The sequence below is a fragment of the Oryctolagus cuniculus genome, chromosome 19 (assembly GCF_051225735.1).
Source record: "Oryctolagus cuniculus isolate XC-2025 breed Fujian yellow rabbit chromosome 19, ASM5122573v1, whole genome shotgun sequence".
Classification (NCBI taxonomy): domain Eukaryota; kingdom Metazoa; phylum Chordata; class Mammalia; order Lagomorpha; family Leporidae; genus Oryctolagus; species Oryctolagus cuniculus.
Genome location: NC_142885.1, coordinates 69,215,579 through 69,227,750, shown reverse-complemented (window position 1 = coordinate 69,227,750; position 12,172 = coordinate 69,215,579). Strand labels below are relative to the sequence as shown.

General features: G+C 51.4%; 1 protein-coding gene across 4 annotated transcripts in view; it reads right to left on the bottom strand.

Moving 5' to 3' along the window:
- Window positions 1–12,172, bottom strand: part of CREBBP (CREB binding lysine acetyltransferase) — a 136,484-nt gene that overhangs the window by 25,038 nt on the left and 99,274 nt on the right. For all 4 annotated transcript variants that reach the window (XM_089321279.1, XM_051836278.3, XM_089321280.1 and 1 more), the window contains 5 exons: window positions 11,669–11,793; window positions 10,907–11,095; window positions 8,286–8,702; window positions 6,041–6,220; window positions 4,631–4,820 (listed from right to left, as the gene is read on the bottom strand). In XM_089321279.1, coding sequence (XP_089177405.1) covers window positions 4,631–4,820; window positions 6,041–6,220; window positions 8,286–8,702; window positions 10,907–11,095; window positions 11,669–11,793 — 1,101 coding nt within the window. The remainder of the gene's footprint in view (window positions 1–4,630; window positions 4,821–6,040; window positions 6,221–8,285; window positions 8,703–10,906; window positions 11,096–11,668; window positions 11,794–12,172) is intronic.

Here is a 12,172-nt window from a genome sequence, read left to right as displayed (position 1 = left end):
CTCTGCTCTCCATCCAAGATGGAAGCCCGGTCAGCTCTCACGGGCGAGGGACACAAGCCAGGGCTTCTAGCCACACAGCGAGTCAGGGTTCAAAAACCTGCTTCCAGACCATGAGGCAACACACAGCTTCGAGGAGTCTGCGTCTTCAACCAAAGGGTTCCATGGTGGGACACAGACACAAGCTAACTCCAGTACCGGTGTCACTGTCAAACAAAGCCATTGCACTGGAAGGGACCTTAAAAGTTACTCTGACAACCCTATCCTGTGCTTCACCGAATTAAAATTTAGGCTACTTGAGACAAATGGCTATCAACTGCAAACTATTTATACACAAAAACACTCGGTAACAGAGCGAAGAAATGAGCACTTCTCTGCACGTTCTGCACTGCTCACTCCCTCACTGACCACGGCTATTTCTCTGACTCCTGAACTGTCCCGTTTCCTAGCGTGCTTTCTGACAGCTCAGGTATGAACGCAGGCTGCCAAACACCTAAGAGGGTGCACTCCCACAAACCCGCACGAACACAGCACGTCTGTGCTGGTGAACGGCACCATCGGCCTGGCTCCACACTCTTCCCTGGAGGAAAACTACTCGGAGCACGTGCGTCAAAGGAGGTCTGATTGACATTTTACTTCAAAACAATTTTTTTTAAAAAGATTTATTTATTTATGAGAGGCAGAGTTACAGACAGAGGGAGAGATAGAGGGAGAGGCCTTCCATCCGGTAGTTCATTCCTCAAATGGCTGCAATGTCTGGAGCTGGGTTGCTCCGAAGCCAGGAGCTTCTTTCAGGTCCCCCATGAGGATGCAGGGGCCAAAGCACTTGGGCCATCTCCTACTGCCCTCCCAAGCCGTAACAGAGAGCTGGATCGGAAGCGGAGCAGCCGGAACTCACACTTGGTACCCATATGGGATGCTGGCACCAGGTGGGTGCAGTGCTGAGCCCACTACGCTGCAGCGCCGGCCGCGACTTAGGTTTTAAGTGATGCAAATTTTCTTGTGTTTTTCATATCTTTAAAAGATTCTCTACAACAGATACTTGGGAAATTAATGTAGAATTCAGATGATGGTGGGCACTGCGGTGCACATGGGACGCCTGCATCACTGTTGAAGAGTGCGGGCAGTGCTGCCGCCACTGCTGATCCGGGTTCCTGCTGCTGAGCACCCTGGGAGGCTCAAGATCATGATGGGACCCTGCCACTCTCGTGGGAGACCCAGATGGAGCTTGTGGCCATGCTCACTTTCACCCAGAATGCTCTCTGTCACCATGGTGAGCATTTGGTAGGTGAACCAAAGGGGTGGAAGGCATCTCCCTTCCTCACTGTGCAACTCTTTCAAACAAGTCAGTAAATCTTTAAAAAAATAAAGATACTATAAAGTTCCACTAAGTGGCTTGCATAGGGCACTCAGGCCAGTCCTCACTGCAGGGAGTTGGGGGAGAGTACCAGAGTCTAACTTGTTGAATCCTAGAAAGAGTAACAGCTGAGAGTTACAGGAGTTAAATGCAACTCTACACTCTCACTTTAGACTCTCATCAGCCAGGGCTGACGGAGTCTCCTGAGCATCCCCAGCAGCCATCCTGTCTCCAGGACACCTGGCTGCACAGCACCCTCGGAGGCCAGCGGGTGCAGGCGTGCAGTAAAAAACCCACGCTCGGCCCCCACGCGACACACCAGCACTGGCAGACCTGGGCGCCCCCAGGTGTCCTGGCTTCCACCAATCTGCTTTACACAGAGACGAAGCGGCATTTGGTTATCTGCGTAACTTTTTTTTTTTTTTTTTTGGACAGGCAGAGTGGACAGTGAGAGAGAGAGACAGAGAGAAAGGTCTTCCTTTTCCGTTGGTTCATCCCCCAGTGGCCACTGCGGCCGGCGCACCACGCTGATCCGATGGCAGGAGCCAGTTGCTTCTCCTGGTCTCCCATGGGGTGCAGGGCCCAAGGACCTGGGCCATCCTCCACTGCACTCCCTGGCCACAGCAGAGAGTTGGCCTGGAAGAGGGGCAACCGGGACAGAATCCGGCGCCCCGACCGGGACTAGAACCCGGGGTGCCGACGCCGTAGGTGGAGGATTAGCCTAGTGAGCCGTGGCGCCGGCCTGCATAACTCTTTATAAGAAAACAATCGTTTCATCAATAGGTTTTCCATTCTTCCAGATGAAGGACTAGCAAACAATGACCAACATGCCACATTTGGCCTGCTGCTCGCTTCTGTGCAGCCCAGGAACTAAGAATGGATTTTACGTATTTTTAACAACTATTCAGAAAAAAAATAGTCATGCCACATTTGAACAACTGACAGTGTTTGTTGCCAATGACAAAATGTGGGCTTTCATCCACAATGAAGAGTCTGGGAAGACTTCCATCTGCCACGGGGCTTGACAGCGCCTCTACGTTCCTAAGATTTGCTTGAAGACCGATGGTGATAATAATGAACAGAGTTTTTCTATACTTGATAGTGAAACACGTCAACCTTTAGAAAATCTATAGGGGGTGGGGCCGGCGCCATGGTGCAGTAGGTTAATCCTCTACCTGTGGCACTGACATCCTATATGGGCGTCAGTTCTAGTCTCAGCTGCTCCTCTTCCGATCCAGCTCTCTGCTATGGCCTGGGAAAGCAGTAGAAGACAGCCCAAGGGCTTGGTCCTTGGCACCCGCATGGGAGACCAGGAAGAAGCACCTGGCTCCTGGCTTCAGATACACACAGCTCTGGCCGTTGCGGCCATTTGGGGAGTGAACCAACAGAAGGAAGACCTTTCTCTCTGTCTCTCCCTCTCACTGTCTGTAATTCTACCTCTCAAATAAATAAATAAAATCTTTAACAAAAAAAATAAAGAAAGAAAATCTACAGGGGGCCGGCGCTGTGGCATAGCAAGTAAAGCCCCCACCTGTAGTGCCAGCATCCCATATGGGTGCTGGTTCAAGCCCCAGCTGCTCCTCTTCCAATCCAGCTCTCTACCGTGGCCTGGGAAAGCAGCAGAAGATGGCCCAAATCCTTGGGCCCCTGCATCCGCATGGGAGACCTGGAAGAAGATCCTGGCTCCTGGCTTCGGATCAGCGCAGCTCCTCCGGCCATTGAGGCCATCTGGGGAGTGAACCAGCAGATGGAAGACCCCTCTCTCTCTGTCTCAACCTCTCTGTAACCCTGCATTCCAAATAAATAAATAAATCTTAAAAAATCTACATAAATCACAAAACTAGTACTTTTCAGATGACCTAAGGATGATGTCACACCCCTCCCCTCCAAAAAAAAAATCACCCAAACACAAAAGATCCTTCAAAATGCAAGATGGGCCAGTGTGTTCCAGTCATAGAAAGCACAAAAATTCACTGCTGTGGGCTCAGACTCCACGCAGCAAGCGGCCTTCTCCAATCACCGCCCGGCTGGCGCTGTGGTGCCGCAGGTCAAGTTGCCGCCTGTGACACCAGCACCCTACATCAGAGCTCTGGTCTGAATCCTGCCTGGGCCCCCGCCACCCACACTGGAGATCCAGCCCAGCCTCGGGCAATGTAGCCGTTTGGAGAGTGAACCCTTCTGTGTCAGTCTTTAATTCCGCCTTTCAAGTGAATACATGAATTTTAACAAAAAGAGAAAAGATAAGTCCCACTTGAAGTATCAAAGCAGATATCCACAATGACCTGAAGGGCACTAAAACCCTCTTTGCTTCACAAAACAACTGAGGGCCAGGTCAGACCCAGCTGCGTCCCTAACTTCGTCAGAGAGAAACAAAATGGTAGAGCAACATCACTACTCTCATTTTAGAAGGTAGTTTTCATAAAGTGTGTTACGTATGGCAAACACACAGAAGCTGTACCCCCTCAAGTGACTTCTAGGAGAGTGAACAGGGACAGGCAATCCACACGAACAGAAGCTCTGGGGTCTCCAACTGTCAAGACCAAGAGCAGGCCTGAAGCCAGCTGTGCTCCAGCATCTCGCAGCTCCCCCTCCACATTCTCTCCGAAACCTCTCCTCGACGTGTCGCCAGCAGCCCTGAACCTTCTCCCATCCCACAGTGCTCAGGTCCAAGAGACACTCTCCTCGACGTGTCGCCAGCAGCCCTGACCCTTCTCCCATCCCACAGTGCTCAGGTTCAAGAGACACTCTGGATGCAACCCAAATGGGCTGGGTCTATTCACCTGCCACTGCGCGGCTGGATCACTCCACACATCTAAGATCCCAAAGCTTCCCGACCCTGCCCAGCACCCACATCACCAGGCATGATCCCGCCGTGTGCTCCAGCAGCCGGGACTCCTCAAGGTACCAGCAGAAACCACCCTCACCCCTGCCCAGTCAAGTGCACACAGTGGCCACTTCCTTGAAATTGCTCTGCCCCGCGAGCCCATCACTGGTGCTCCCACAGCGCGAGTCAGCCCCAACTCCTCTGCCTGCTGGATGACCCAAGGCACGTTCCCTGTACCTCCAGGGCCAACCTGTCTAAAGCCAGCCGTGCACTGTGGGCAGCCTCTCAGGAAGGCGGCTCAGGGCTTGCGCACACAGGGCCCAGCCCACACCACTGCTAAGGAGTGCAGCGTGAGGAATGGCAGGCCAAGCAACACAGGATTATTGGTCTGCTGTAGCTGTCAATCCCCAGTGTGGAAGCACCGCCCACGGGTCACAGAGCCAAAGACCTACTTTTCTTGCGTGGCTGTGAAGGGGATGTTGACTGCGAGGCCGTCCCATTGGTGCTGCTCTCTTCTTCCTCCTTAGCTTCCACTTTTACTTCGGGTTTCTTTTCATCCACTTCCATTGGTTCTGGTTTCTGCTCTGTAGAATCTGTTTCTTCTTTAATTTGGGAGGAGCCCTGCAAATCCTCCTCCATCACCTTAAGAAAACAGAATTACAGATGACTCGTGAACAGCAAAGACCTTGATTGTCACTCAGTCTTAACGCAAGGCTCTTAAATCTAGGTGGGCGGGGCCAGCACTGCGGTACAGTGGGTTAAAGCCCTGGCCCGCAGTGTCAGCATCCCATATGGGTGCTGGTTTGAGTCCCAGCTGCTCCACTTCCGATCCAGCTCCCTGCTAATGTGCCAGGGAAAGCAGCACAGAATGGCCCAAGCCCTTGGGCCCCTGCACCCACGTGGGAGACCTGGAAGAGGCTCCTGGCTTCATATCAGTGTGGCTCCGGCTGTTGCGGCCATCTAGGGAGTGAACCAACGGATGGAAGACCTGTCTCTGTCTCTACCTCTTTCTGTAACTCTTTCCTTTCAAATAAATAAAATAAATCTTTAAAAAAAAAAAAAAAAAAAAAAAGAAGCAGAGCTGTGTGTTTTGAATCAGCACTCAGCTCCGGCTGTTGCAGCCGTTTGGGAGTGAACCAGTGGGCAGAAGACCTTTTTCTACCTCTCTCTGTCACTCCAAAGTTCAAATAAATCTTAAACAACAACAACAACGATGTGGCCTTTGCTGAGTCCTCTTCCTAGTCAGAGTTGTGTTATCATTCCTGTTTTTTCCCAAGAGGAAAGCAATATTGGTCTTCATTCACTTTAACACAGTCCCACAGGCCCCCGATTCTAAAAAACTGCTAACATGAAGTGCTTTTAAAAAGCTTGCACATGCTTGGTGTCCTACGTAGATGCTTCCAGGAGGTGGAAGGAAACAGCTTTGATGAGAGGCCGTTGCTCAGAGGCCAGCATCCTATATGAGCACTGGGTCCTGTCCCAGCTGCTCCACTTCTGTACCAGCTCCCTTCTAGTGTGCCTGGAAAAGCAGCTGAAGATGGCAAGTGCTTGGGTTTCTGCAGCTACATGAGAGACCTAGAAGAAGCTCCTGGCACCTGTCTTAGGCCTGGCCCAGCCCTAGAATTGAGGTCACCTGGTGAGAGAATCAGTGGATGGAACATCTCTCTCTCTCTCCTCACCTTCCTCTTTCTATACATATAAAGTGAACAGCCAATCTCTTCAATGTATTTCTCACGAAGAAACATACAGAATGTCACAGTGAAGTCCAGCACCAGCCCTGGCAGACCGACTCCCATCTTTCTAGAGGACACGGGCTGGGCTTGGACACAGCCGCCGCCCTCCCCTGGAGCAGCAGCACCCACCTCAGACCGAGGCTCCCCTTTGGGTTCCCCAGGGTCGGGCTCGGCATCCTCGGCCTGCACCTCGGCCTTCATTTCCAGCACAGGGACATCGGGCCCCGGCTGCTGGGAGCTGGTTTCCGCACTGGCCACGGACGAAGGTGTGGGAACTCTATTATCAATGCTGGCTGCTGCCTGGGAAAGCTGTGAAGAAAGAAACCGGAATCATTCGTCTCTGCAAACCAGACCTGACAGGTGACCCAGAACTCTGCTATTCCTCAAAACACTTCACAGTGCTAACCTAACAGGCATCCCTGTTTGAGAGAACCCAAGAACGGGTAGGAGTGAGTTCTAGAGGAAGCCATCATCAGTCAGAAACAAATTTAAGAATGCAGAGATGGAAGAACAGAGCTTTTCTACATTTGGGCATAAAATAATCAACTTCTACTTTTGAGTCAGAGAACCTCGGCTTTTAAAATCAATGCCCGGGAAGCGGCGCTGTAACACAGCGGGTAAAAGTCCTGGCCTGCAGCACCACGTTCCATATGGGCCCCTGCACCCACGCGGGAGACCTGGAAGAAGCTCCTGGCTTCAGACTGGTGCAGCTCCAGACGTTGCAGACATCTGGGGAGTGAACCAGCAGATGGAAGACCTCTCTCTCTGTCTCTACCTCTCTCTGTAACTTTTTTTTTTTTTTTAAGATTTATTTTATTTATTTGAAAGAGTTACAGAGAGAGGTAGAGCCAGAGAGAGAGAAAAAGAGAGAGGTCCTCCATTCCGTTAGTTCACTCCCCAAATGTGCTGATCCGAAGCCAAGAGCCAGGAGCTTCTTCTAGGTCTCCCATGTGGGTATGTAGGGGCCCAAGGACTTGGGCCTTCTTCTACTGCTCTCCCAGTCCATAGCAGAGAGCTGGATCAGAAGAGGAGCAGCCGGCGCACAGATGGGATGCCGGCGCTATAGGCTGGGGCTTTAACCTGCTGCACCACAGCACCAGCCCCAGTAGCTATATCTTTCAAATAAATAAAATAAATCTTAAAAACAAAAACAAAAAACAATTCCCAGGGCTGATGTTGCGGCATAATGGGTTAAGCCACTGCCTACAATGGTAGTGTAGGCACCAGTTCAAGTCCTGGCTGCTCCCCTTCTGATCCAGCTCCTTGCTAATGCGCCTGGGAAGGCAGCAGAGGACGGCCCATAGTCATCGGGCCCCTGCACCATGAAGCTCCTGGTTCCGGAGTTTGGCCATTTGGGGAGTGAACCAGCACATGGAAGATGTCTTTCTCTCACTCTCTGCTAACTTTGACTTTCAAATATAAATAAATCTTAAAAAAAACCAAACCAAAACAAAACAAACAACCAAAAACAAAGAACAATGTCCTTCAACAGTCAGTAGTGTTTATGTTCACAAATATCCAAGTATATAAGGGGGGGGGAATCAAGGACCCCACTTAACACCTGAGTTAATCAAGGCACCCTGGAGAGGGGGCACATACACAAAGAGTAAAGAAAAAGAATCACAAAAAAATTAACAATTTTCATAGACTTATCCAACAGTTTTAAATAAATGAAAGATAAAGAGTAAAAGCAAATAAGCGCATTTCCCTCACGTCACACGGGGACTACTGCTGGGATTGACTTTGCCACTGTATAAATGAACACCCTCAGCACCTACATGGCTGAATCTGGCATGCTTTGGGAAGTAGGGGGTAGAGGTTAGAATGGTAAGAAAAGGGACTCTAAGATTTCCGTGAGAACGTGGATGAAGGCGGTGGCAGGGATGGACTCAGCCTGAGGTCAGGGCTAGTGAAGGCTGTCCAGCCTGGAAGGGTATCTCCGGCAGGCCTGGTGCACAGCTGTGATCACCCTGCCACTGTCCCCACCATGGGAGAGGCAGTCCTGAGCCACAGGAGGTACAAACCTGGAGCTGCCTCTTCATAAAAACAGGCTGAGGCAGAGACAACCCCACACAGCATCAGCAGACACACCCCAAGAGCTTGCAGGACACCCGTCGAGCGCAGGCAGAGGCGCCTCACTGGCCCCATAAAGTTCTACATGTGACTCCTTGGCGATTTCTTAACACACACTGACTGTGCACACTCGTCTAATCACAGGGCTAGGGAGGACACCAAGTCGTCTCCTGCCACACAGCCTCAGCAGCCACAGCTGGGAGTCACTGCAGCCCCACGTGGGACACACGTGCTCAGGGTGCGCAGGGTGGCAGCACAACACCTAAGGGCCCGGCCTGAGGAGCAGAGGGAGAAGGCTCACCGGTGTGCTGGGAGGCTGCACATGCACAGGTGTCGGCTGCTGCTGCGATGACTGGGGAGTGGCCACAGACGGGGGCTGCACCGGGGTTTGAGGCTGTGGGGTCACCTGGGCCTGGGATGCTGCCTGCACCGTGGGGGTGCTCTGTGCTTGGGCAGCACTGGGCACGGAGCCAGGAGTCGGGGTAGGCGTCTGCCCGGAAGACGACACAGGGGTCGATGGCTGAGCAGGTGCCGCTGGCTGGGGCGGTGTCATGCCAGGTGGCGGCGGGTGCTGCAGAGACGGCAGGCCAGCGGCCGCAGAGGCAGGAGGTGGCGTCGGGTGCAATGGTGACTGCGTCACTGGAGGGCAGGGCAGCTGGCTGGTCTGGGGCCCAAGCATGTTCAGAGGGTTAGGGAGAGCAGCACCAGGCACCTGCCCCTGAGGGAAGCAAACACACACAGCACGTTCAAGTTCCTTCCCTACTTGAAAATACAGTAATACACTCGAAGACTTAAATGCATGAACATCTTAATCATGGCTTCAAAATAAGGTCTGCTGGTTTCACACAATGTTGCATTTGTAAAAATTCATCGAGCTGCATCTGAGTGTGTACTTCCCGATAAAGTTAACACTACAAATGTTTCTGCTTCCATCTATGTAACTAAAATAACTGTCAAATCTCCTGCCTTCAACAAATGCCTATCACTCTCTATTCATGAGCTTCATGTTCCACAGTGTCCATCGAGACTGGAACGCAGAGAAAGGAGTTTCTTTTTTTAAGAAAAGGTTACTGGAACACCAAAATGGTTCAGTGCAGTGGCTCACCACTGGGGAGACCCTTCAGAAATGTCTGAGGACCTTTTAAAAACAGATTCTGTGCGACTGTCCCAAACAGAAGTTGATAAAACTATGGTTCAGGGCCCCAGAGCAGCCAGCTTTTGTTCCAATAAATAAAAGTTTTCTTGCAACACAGCCATACCCATTCACTTTTTTTTTTTTTAAAGATTTATTTATTTATTTGAAAGTCAGAGTTACACAGAGAGAGGAGAGGCAAAAAGAGAGAGAGGTCTTCCATTCGATGGTTCACTCCCCAGATGGCCGCAACGGCCAGAGCTGTGCCGATCAGAAGCCAGGAGCCAGAAGCCTCCTCCCGGTCTCCCCCAGAGTGCAGGGGCCCAAGGTCCTGGGCCATCTTCCACTGCTTTCCCAGGCCACAGCAGAGAGCTGGACAGGAAGTGGAGCAGCCAGGTCTCGAACCAGTGCCCATATGGGATGCTGGCACTTTAGGCCAGGGCATTAACCCACTGCACCACAGCACCAGCCCCCATACCCATTCACTTCTGCATGGTCTATGGTTGCTTCTTTGATAGCAGCAGGGCTGAATAATTAGAGCTAAAACTGTGTGGCCAGCAAAGCTCAAAGTACTCAGTATTTTCTAATGAAGGTATGCTGATCCCTGTTTCAAAGCAATGAAATATTACGCAAAATTAATAATTAGTAATCACTTAGTGAGTTTAACGTGCTTAATGACTTGTTCGGTATTACTTCATGTTAAAAAATTAAAACATGAATTTTATCTTCCTTGGAAGATTTAGCCAGTTTTAACAAAACAAAAACAAATACAGAAGCAGTAACAAGAGATAATAATTTCTAGCCTTGGGTTGATTAAAAAGACTTTTCTCAAAGAAGGGGATAATAATAACATAAGTCTGCTGGCTTAACCTCATCTTGGCAACTGAAAGACACAGAATCCTGGGGCCTTTTTCACTCCCCTTTTAGAAATCCCAATGTCTCAGGCTGGCGCCGTGGCTCAATAGGCTAATCCTCCACCTAGCGGCGCCAGCACACTGGGTTCTAGTCCCGGTTGGGGCACCGGATTCCGTCCCGGTTGCCCCTCTTCCAGGCCAGCTCTCTGCTGTGGCCAGGGAGTGCAGTGGAGGATGGCCCAAGTGCTTGGGCCCTGCATCCCATGGGGGACCAGGAGAAGCACCTGGCTCCTGCCATCGGATCAGCGTGGTGCACCGGCCGCAGCGCGCCAGCCGTGGTGGCCACTGGAGGGTGAACCAACGGCAAAAGGAAGACCTTTCTCTCTGTCTCTCTCTCTCACTCTGCCTGTCAAAAAAATAAAAAATAAAATAAAATAAAAAAAGATATACAAATAAAAAACAAAAAAAACAATAACCAAAAACCCAAATATAAAAAAAAATCATAATCTGTTTCAGTTTTGCATGAGGTATACCCAGAAAGGGTAAGAGGAGTCACAGACAAGACAAGAACGACAGATCAAAGATGCTGACTTCAGATAATGACATGCTGGGGGCCGCACTGTGGCGCAGTGGGTAAAGCCGCCACCTGCAGTGCCGACGTCCCATACGAAAGGAGTAGAAGGTGGCCCAAGTCCTTGGGCCCCTGCACCCATGTGGGAGACCCTGAAGACACTCCTGGTTCCTGGCTTTGGATCAGCACAACTCCGGCTGATTGGGGAGTGAACCATCGGATGGAAGACCTCTCTTTCTCTCTCGCTGACTCTCCTTCTCTCTCTGTTTACTCTTTCAAATAAATAAATCAATCTTAAAAACATGCATATCCTACAGTTCCAATTTCCATGAAGCACAACAGGCTCAGGTCCACAGTGAACGTACCTGCGCCACTCCGGCCTGGGCCGTCGGCTGCCCCATGCTCACACTGTTCACACTCATCGCCCCACTCGATGACGGGAACTGGTTTTGCGCAAGAAACTGGTTCTGAGTGGGCGTCTGGGCCATCATGTTGTTGGCGTGTGCACCCATCATGTTCGGAGGCTGGGGCATTCGAGAAGGAGAAATGGCCATCTACGAGACAACCAGAACCATGAGAGCCACACTGGTGACGCTGAGGGCCGCAGCCTAGAGGAACAGTGCATGCCCCACCCCATGACCACTGCACCATGCCCCACCACATGTGGTGCCCATGTCCCACCCCCCACCCCCATCACCACTGCACACTAAGACCTGCCCAGATTCTGGGCACTTTATAGGCTTTTTTAATCAACCTCTCAAGTGAGCCAACTTCCAACTGTTCTCAGAGCAACCTACAGCATCGCGTCCTGTGACGCTCAAGCTGAGCTTCATTAGGTCTCAAAGTGCTTGACAAGCAGCCTCGGAGGGGGAGCTCAAGTCTACAGACACTGACAACTCCCTGGGGCCAAATCTAAGGCTACTGCTCCATCCTCAGAACTCACCTCCCAACAAAGCTGTGAATTCTTATGAATTCACTATTCCAATAAAATTAACAGCCAAGCGATTCTCGCTGTAGTAATGAAGATGAAAAACCGACAGAGATGGAGGAAACGAGGCCAAGTCAACCTGGCAAGAGCCCCGACGAGAGCAGCCTGCTCGAGCTGGGGCTGCAGGAGGAGCGCTTACCCCTGGGACGGAGCCCATGCTGTTCATCTGCACCGAGTGGTTCATGGGGGAGGCTGCCCTCGGTCCCATGGGTGCTTGCGGCAACTGGACATTCCCCAAGGACATTGGGTTAAATGAATTCATCCCTGTAAAGGCACCCATAACAGTTCATTAGCAAAAACACTCACAGGAAGACAAAATTACAACTCGCCAAGTAAATGCTAAGTAAAACAAGATGGGACTCATGCCATCTCCCCAGCTGGCAGGCAGTCACCCAGGTAATGAGCAAGGAAGAGGCATCCACGTGGTGGTGGTGAGGGTGGTACTGGGTGCAGCGAGTGCCGACGCAGGGTCAGGTGAAATGAGGGAGGCTGAGGCCCAATCCGGAGGGCAGCACATCACACAGAGCCACAAAGTAACCAAAGACATGAGGAGGTGCAGGCAAGGGAGAAGGCCCAAGGACCCGACCTAGGCCTCGCTGCCCTCACCCTCTCTGTTTCTTAAGAGCCAGGCAAGCGTCTGAGG